General features: G+C 30.3%; 1 protein-coding gene across 1 annotated transcript; it reads right to left on the bottom strand.

Moving 5' to 3' along the window:
* Positions 1-633: 633 nt before the first annotated feature.
* LOC143577148 (flavonol synthase/flavanone 3-hydroxylase-like) lies at positions 634-4,870 on the bottom strand. Its single transcript, XM_077061069.1, has 3 exons — positions 4,390-4,870; positions 1,177-1,504; positions 634-879 (listed from the first exon to the last, which is right to left on the bottom strand). Exons 1-3 carry the CDS (start codon positions 4,854-4,856, stop codon positions 667-669), a joined length of 1,008 nt encoding a protein of 335 aa, XP_076917184.1. The 5' UTR covers positions 4,857-4,870; the 3' UTR covers positions 634-666.
* Positions 4,871-9,059: the final 4,189 nt, after the last annotated feature.

The following is a 9,059-nucleotide window of genomic DNA, read 5'->3' on the forward strand; positions in this document are numbered from 1 at the left end:
ACGGGAGGGTATATGTGACCTAGGGTTTAACATGTTTTTCAAACTCAAGGGTGTAGGAAGTCATGTATTTATTGTAAGATAAGAGATTATTGTAGTCTGTCTTCTATCTATATGTTTTTATAACTTATATAACTATGTCAAGTATAACATTAGGTTTATGATATAACTCTAGAACACTATGTGTTATTTTTTTTAGTAATCTGATTTTATTTGTGATGTGTGTTAGTTTTTTATTTAGATGCTTGATTGGTATTTGGGGAGATGAACGGACTAGGAACTGAACCAATAATGAAGTCACATGCATATTGTCCTATTCGTGTCAAAACGTGAAGAAGTAGTGCTCAACACAATGGTAACCGTTTTATGTGCAAAAAAAGTCATAAAAAAGAAAGAAGTCGTCTTGGTAGTTATGGAAAAGCGGAAAAACAACCGTATGCATCCGGTATCAACACTTACAGTAGCGAACCAAGGATCTTTTTTCATAACAATGCTTACATAATGCAAAATGAAATGAAAACAGGTATAGTATGACAAAAGTGACAAACATAAGTCACGATCGTTAACCAAATTCTGATTATTACAAGCCTGCATTTAAGTAAACCGGTCTACACATACATGGGTACTACACGTGTCGTGCACACGAACGCGTTAATTGGGACGATTCCGTTACTGTGGAAGCTTGTTGAGCTTGCAATAGACATAGTCCTTGAACTTCTTAGTCTTGTACTTTGGTGGATTTTCTTCACTGATGAGCTTTGGAATTGGTCCAACCTCAAACTCTGGTGGTGGCTCCAAGAACATTGGCCATGACATTCTTGTTTTGTCCTTGTTCACTGTTGATCTATGGAACACACTCTTATACTTTCCATTGCTCAATATCTGCCAAGAAAATAACGTTTTTTTTTATTTATATTGGCATATACCAACTTCCTTTTGTTATTGTTAGAACAATTTATTACAGTATAAATTAATTAATGATTTAAAAAAAAAACTATTCAAACTATACCATCTGGGTTGGTTTGCTTTACCGTTTAAAAAATCACAGCTAAAAGTTCAACCTAGAATTTTCGTCAAAATAGCTAAACTAAACTGTGTACATGATGATTACCGAAAGCTGGTAAATTGCGGTTAGATAGATACAAAGAATGTAAATAAAGCAGCGAGAAACTAGTTTACCTCAATTTGGTCACCAATGTGAACAATAAGGGCGTTAGGGATGTAAGCAACATCATACCAATGATCATCTTTGAACACTTGTAGACCTTGAACTTCATTCGGAACAAGTATGGTGAGGGAAGACATGTCAGTATGGGGTGCTACCCCTAGAGCAAGTTCAGGGCAAGGGCATGGTGGATAGTAGTTTATTTTCAACATGTAGGCCAAGTCTTCACCACCCAACCCTTGCTTCATTTCACCATCTTCTAGTCCGAGTCCTTGAGATAACATGCCGAACAATTTGTCTGCCACCGGTATCAAGCTTTGCACATATTTCTCATTCGTATCTCTGTCCACAGTTATGCATACGGAGATATGCACGATAAGGACCAAATACATGGCAACAATAATAATAATAATTGCAATAACAACTAGTGGTTCACATTGTTACTGTTCAACATGTTTAATAGCATAATAGAAAAAGTGGGTAGTGTATTACTCAATAAAAGTTATTTACATCATATAAACTTTTACACCACGTCAAGTCATTTAAGTTGTTTAATAAATGGGTTACATAAGTCACCATATAATTAAGCGACTTTTATTATATCTGATTAATCGTGTTTGTATACACCATTTCAACTATATGTTACATTTACCAGCCCGTTAACATGACTCGGGTGAGCATAAACTAGGTAAGATCCACAAGATCTGGCTCGAATCAGACCCGGTTATTTACAATAGGCTCGGTCCTTGGGTCTTAAGAATCCATTAAACCGGTCCAGGCCGAGTCTGACCATTTTTTCTTTACATAAACCCGAACCGATCAGACCCGGTTATTTATAATAGGGTCAGGTCGCGGGTTATAAGAATAGAACTAAATGGGTCGGTTGAGTCCAGATCCGAATCAGGCCTCACAGTCGAATCAGGTCTCACAGTTTGCACACCACTGAATATGACACGTACGAACGATGAATGTCAAATGTCGAATATGTTAATATGGGGGACCCTAAGTCACGTGATAGGAAACTTACTCTAGTAACTTGACTCTTGGGAGCCCCCCTTCTCACAAGATTCCTGTCTCCATTACACCATCTTATTTTCTTATTTTATAAAAGAAATATTGGATTTTAATAATCCCTATTGAATGGTATTGACCGATAATAATCCATATTCATTTTATCGTCACTGGTGGTTCCAAATTCAAAAATGGTGGCGTCCAATGGTCCCCCGTTAAAAAAGATTTAACGACGTTATATTTTTTTCCGAATTTCAAACTAATGTTTTAGGGCTATTAATCGGAAGGAAGATACGAGTCGAATGATATAAAACTTAGCTCCAAACAATGATCTAAACGACTTGATTTTGGTTAATTGTAAGTTCAAACACCCGAATTGAAGCATTGCTTCGTCATTTTAAAGCACTGTTTCGAACTAAGTTTTATACCAATCAACTCGTATCCTCCTAACGATCAAAAGCCCTAAAACATTGGTTTGAAATTCAGAAAAAACAATAATGCCGTTAAGTCATATTTAACGGGGGCCATTGAGGGCCAACTTTTTTGAATTTGTGACCGTCAGTAGCGATAAAATGAATATGGATTATTATCGGCCAATACCATTCAATAGGGATTATTAAAATCCAATATTCCTTTATAAAATGGAAATATTTCTATAATTTATGGTAGTTAATTTATCTTTTATCACAAAAATAGAAGAAAAACATATCAAATTCCTCATGTTATTATAAAGCTTTTAGTTCTATATATTTCAAACCAGACATATCTTTTTACTTGAACTGAAGAAAATGAACTCGTATCATGTGATATTAATCGCTATACTTGATTTAATCTTGATCAAACTAATTATTGTTTTATACTTTTTATGCTTAATTTTTATTTAGTTTTAATATTATTAAATATATAAACTTTACTTGCTATTTTAAATATAAGTATATGTATATATATTCCCTTCTTTTTTATGCTAAAATATTTAGTAATCCACAGTATTATTACAATCTATTACTTGCGAATGTGTGTAAATATAATATTCATCAATTGTATTTATTATCAAGCTTTGGGTACTATACCATAAAGCATACTTTGAAATTGCAGGGTCTTTGTACGCTAATACTATATCTTTTGTGTAGCTAATATCTTTTGTATGTGACTAATCATAACCAACCATCGGTAGCTGCCACATGTGTGAATTAAATTTACATTTATTTAGTAAAGTTTTCTTATTAACTAAAATAGTGAAAAAGAATACCCAATACATGTCAAAAACAAATAAACCCACACGTCATAACACGGGTAAAAGAATTAGTTAATTTCAATTTTAGTATCGATAACTTTATATATAATATATTCATTAACTAGTTTTTATCCCCTGTATTACGGGGTTGTTTTTTAATGTTTGTTCTAATATTTATTTATTTTTTGAATTTATATTTTTTTATTGTATGAAAGTTAATAATATAATTATGGATAATAAATTATTTTACAAATAAATGAGATGTTATAACCCGATTTAAAAGCTATATGGTTTTGATGAGACCCAAGACCCATTTATTTTTTTTACTATAAAATTGGGTTTTTTAATTTTAATTAATAATAAATAATATTTATGAAAGTTAATAATATACTTATGGTTTGATGAGACCCAAGACCCGTTTATTTTTTTTACTATAAAATTGGTTTTTTAATTAAAATAATATATATATATTTTTTTTAAAATAAATAAGATGTTAATTTTTAGTATATCCTATTTTATAGGATTTTTACATCAATAATTTAGTGAGAATAATTTTTAATTTAATGAGATGTTATAACCCGTTTAAGGAATATCTGGGTTTTGGTAAGACTCATACCCATTAATTCGGGTCAAATGCATGAGAAGCCTCCATTTAAAAATCAAGCAAATCTGGTGACTCCAAAAAAGGGAAGAGCGACCACATCGCGACACGTAAGATTTTTATGTTTTCGTTTATATATATTATATATATAATTTACACGTCCCTTTTCAATAAAAATGACCCACATAAATAATCAATGTGTGTAGTCATATAATAGCATGTTTCACATCAAAATTTACTATTGTTGTCCTCATGTAAATTAATTTGATTTAGCTAATATAAAAAGTATTTTAAAATCAATTTAATTAGAAAGGTGAAATATATTCGTCTTCTTGAACATGCATGAAACTAAAAAAAATAAAAATAAGAGAAAAACGAAACCTGTAAGACGGAGGATTCTTTGGCCAAAAGTGATAGTTGATGGCAGAAGGTGGCCAGACCCTATGAAACAAGTGATCAACCCACCCTTTCTTCCCTTCAATTTCCTTTTGAAGCTTTGTTCCATACCCTTCCACACCTGCATACCCAATTGGTTTAGCAATCTTTTCTTTCTCTTCTTGTGGCAACTCAAAGAACTCTTTTCCATCTTTTTGTAACTCGGATATGAGTTCGCTCGGTATCCCATGGTTTACGACTTGAAAAATACCCCAATTCTGGCTGGCTTCAGATATCGAAGCCACCAGAGATTGGTGATCAGGGTTACTTAAATCGATCATGGGAACTTCCAGCAACACCCCCTGTATGGTGGTGATTGCTGGTTGTTCATTTTCAAGTCTTATGAATGCACTTGGGATTGTGCCTTTTAGGCTTGAGAGTGAGGCTATTTCTTGAACTCTCTCGACCTCCATTGTGTGATTTTACTTAATGCTTTGTGTATGGTTCGGCATTCTTTGCTTTTCCTTTTATAGTGGGCACATTTTGGTAACTACGACCCTATTTTTCTCTAAAGTGCTCTTTAAATGTTTTTTTATAAAGCTACACCAAACTTTAATTTCTAACGTGACATGATGTGACATCATATTTTCATTGAAAATTTTTTATAAATAGGAAAAATAAAAGGGGTGTAATGATTTATAGGAGAGAGAATTTTTTTTGGGTTTTTAGGTGTTCCGCCATTTGAAATGACGGAACCCACCATAATTGCAGAACGTGTCAGAAACGGTCTGGTGAGCTAGAGGTTATTTTGGTGTTCCGTCATTTCAAATGGCGGAAGTGACATATTAACCACATGTTCCGCCATTTGAAATGACGGAACACAATTTTACCCCTTATTGGCTGCCCCTATTCATTTTTCTCGCTTCCGCCAATTGAAATGACGTAAGTCAATAGTATAAAACCTATTCATAACAATAAAACGTCGATTTCTCAAATTTTTCATTTTAAAAAAAATATTATAGTATGGTTACAACAAATTAATAGAGAAACTGAAAAAAAAATACCTATTTAAATTATACTATTTTTAATCTTAATTACCTATGATATTTTTATTATAAAGTATTTAAATTACATTTTTGTCATTTTCAAAAAAATAATATATGTATGATTACTAAACAAATTAATAGGGAAAATGAAAAAAAAATAAATTACCTATTTAAATAATACTTTTTTTAAATCTTAATTACCTATGATATTATAAAGTATTTAAATTACACCGTTATTTTTAATATAAATTACAAATGATATTTTTAAATAGTGTGGTCGTAAACACTCGTCCGAATACACGAGAGTACGGTGAGATAAAACTCGTTCATAACAATAGAACGTCGATTTCTCAAATTTGTCATTTTCAAAATAAATATTACTAAACAAATTAATAGAGAAAATAAAAAAAATTACCTATTTAAATTATACCTTTTTTAATCTTAATTACCTATGATATTTTTAGAATAGTATTTAAATTATATTGTTCACTCTCGCCATTTGAAATGACATGAGTGAATAGTACGGTAAAAACATAAAAGTCTTGTCAAATGTGTCTAAATGTGGTCAAAAAGTTAAAAAGCAGTCAAATCAGTGTCATAAAAATGTCACTGTTCACTTCCGTTATTTAAAATGGTAGAAGTGAATAGTATGGTCAAAAGGTTGGTAGAAAAGTCATGTCAATGTCATAAAATTTCGGTACTTTTCAAAAAGGTATTATTCACTTACGCCATTTCAAATGACGTAAGTGAGAAAAATGAATAGGGGCAGCCTATAAGGGGTAAAATTTATGTTCCGTCATTTTAAATTGCGAAACATTTGGTTAATATGTCACTTCCGCCATTTCAAATGGCGGAACACCACAGTAACCTCCAGCTCACCATATCGTTTCTGACACATTCTGCAATCATAGTGGATTCCGTCATTTCAAATGGCGGAACACCTATAAAACCAAAAAAAATTTCTCTCTCCTATAAACTAATATACCCCTTTCATTTTTCCTATTTATAATTTTTTTTTATTTTCATAAAAACTTAAGTTCCTAGAAGAACAAGCAACCGTGTGAAACTAACTTTAATCCAATCCGTTTTTATGTATATATAACTCTACGTACTTTTTTATTATATAACCCAAACAAAAATAATAACGGTGCAGGGTGTCGAGTGAGTATCGAGGTGGGGGAGGCTTAGGTGGCAATAACTCATGCGGTGAACGCTGCCACAATCACTCGGGCACAGGAAGGGAAGGAGTAGGTGTGGCGAAGGTAACCTGATGAAGCTGTTTGCCAACGTCTCTTTTAAAATAAATAAATTTATTCAAACCAACTTCTTTTATTACTATAATACATTAGGGTAAAGTTAAAATAAAAAAGAAGATAAAAATAAGAAATGTGAGAATGATTTTTGGTCATATAAAAAACCTTTAAAAATAATAAAAAAATTTATAACTCAAAATATATAAAAAACGAAAGAAATAAAAAAAACTAAAATGTTTCCGCCATCATTCCCGTTCAACAAAAAAAGATAAAAATAAATAAATAAATGACGAGAAGATACAATGCCGAGATCAAAGGCATAATAACGAAAATGAACAAAAAAACACAATTATAACTAAAAAAAGACAATAGATCGCAAAATATAACATAATGACGAACAAAATATAGCACAATGTTGAGTAATATAACATAAAATAAAAAAAAGACACAATGTCAAGGGAAAAAAAACATTTTCAATGACGAAAATAAACACAAAACACAATGATAAACAAAAAGACACGACTTTATTCACTTACCATTGTATTTTTTTATGATAATGAGAAAGACAATGGAAACTTTTTTGTATTTTTACTAAAATGTCAATGCTGACACAAATGTTTCTAATTTGATAAAAGTTAAAAATATTGATAGGTCTGGAGATGACATGTCAGAAGTGGTTGCCATTTTTTCTTAAATTTTAATAGTCATGTGAAAAATACTTAATGTGCAAAATCCCAAATCTTTTGACTATTTTCAAAAATGTCACTAAAAATAAATTCGAAACTCAGCCACATTTAAAATTCTAACTTTAATTTGTTTTACATTTTCAAGTCAAAACTTTGAACCCGTGACAAGTTTGACGATAAATCTATTTGCATTCTCATTTTTTTTAAATATTAAGATTACCCATTTTTTACACGTAACAAATTTGAGCAAAATGTTTTTTAATTTTTCCCGAACAATTTATTTATCAACATTTAACCCGTAACAATCAAATTTAAGTTTCACCAAAAACTCGAAGCAATCCTTGATAAAAAAAAAGGCCAAGAACCTAAATATGATAAACTTTATTATATTTGAAAGTGATTGATATACTATACTTACAATTTAACACATATATGTATAGTTTACTGAATTAACCGAATAATAAAGAGATAGATATAAATCATAAGTTTATAATTTATAAATTTATATGACAATGTATAAAAAATCAATAGATAAATGGATTTATTTTTAAAAAACGGATAAACTTTTAAGCATATATTTATAATTTAATAATTAAAAAATTACTTTGTAAATTGAAAGTATATAAGTGCTTTTTTTTGTTTTTTTTAATTTACAATTTTCAACAATATACATAGTCTAATATGTTAATGATAACATTTAAAATTATATTCTTTTCAATATTAATAAACATGGTTTGTTGTATATTTTTGGATTTCACCAAGTATGTGTGAAATATATTCTAACAATGTACATTAGTATAGTATGTAAATATTTATTTGTATAAAAATGTATAGATATAATACAAATAGAGGTTAAAGAAAAGTGAATAATTTAATTAGATATAATATAAATAGAGTGTAAAAGGAAAGTGAATAATTATTGATCTATGCTATATATTAGCTTTGGAGAGAGAAAAATTACGAGGATTAACCACAAACTGACACGTGTCACAATTATTTGAATTTATAATCAATATAGTATATTTAGAACCAATATTTTTTTTATTTTCCATCAATAGAAGAGAAGTGATTTTGGCGGGAAGTTGATATTAAGAATTAACCCCAGAATGCCACGTGTCCAAAATTATTTTCTTTTATTGGTATAGGTAGATGTTCATTTTTGGATGATAATATTGAATGAATTATCAACTTAATGTTTTATATTTGTTTGTTTTTATTCATTTAAGTGTGTTTTCGTTTATGTTTGTTTGTGTTCGTTTACGTTTGTCATATATGTTCGTTTACCTTTGTATCAATAATATTCGTTTACGTTTGTTTATATTCATGAATTGTTCATATAATTTTAAATGAAAGAACATTTGTTTATATTATTTTGTTTTCTAATACATAGTTGTATTAGAAAGCAATAAGATAAAAAACGAAATCAATCATGCTTTATAACTTTTAGATCGCGTAGTATGACTAAACCGCCACCAGTAACAACCATTCTGGGCATGGAATCAAGGTTGGCGTGGTGATGGTGGCGTTATTAGTGCGGTATGAATGATCAAGATGAAATAGGTTGACCCGGATAAGGTTTCATAACTAAAAGAGGAGGTAAGAGGCGAGTAGATCTCAACGGGTGGCAGATTAATCGGTGCTCATTCGGAGATTCAGGAGAAATACAAAAAAGAAGTGGCAATTGATGTAGG

This window comes from Bidens hawaiensis, unplaced genomic scaffold (assembly GCF_021521415.1).
Source record: "Bidens hawaiensis isolate Kalapana, Puna unplaced genomic scaffold, B.hawaiensis_p1.1 tig00028476_1, whole genome shotgun sequence".
Classification (NCBI taxonomy): Eukaryota; Viridiplantae; Streptophyta; class Magnoliopsida; order Asterales; family Asteraceae; genus Bidens; species Bidens hawaiensis.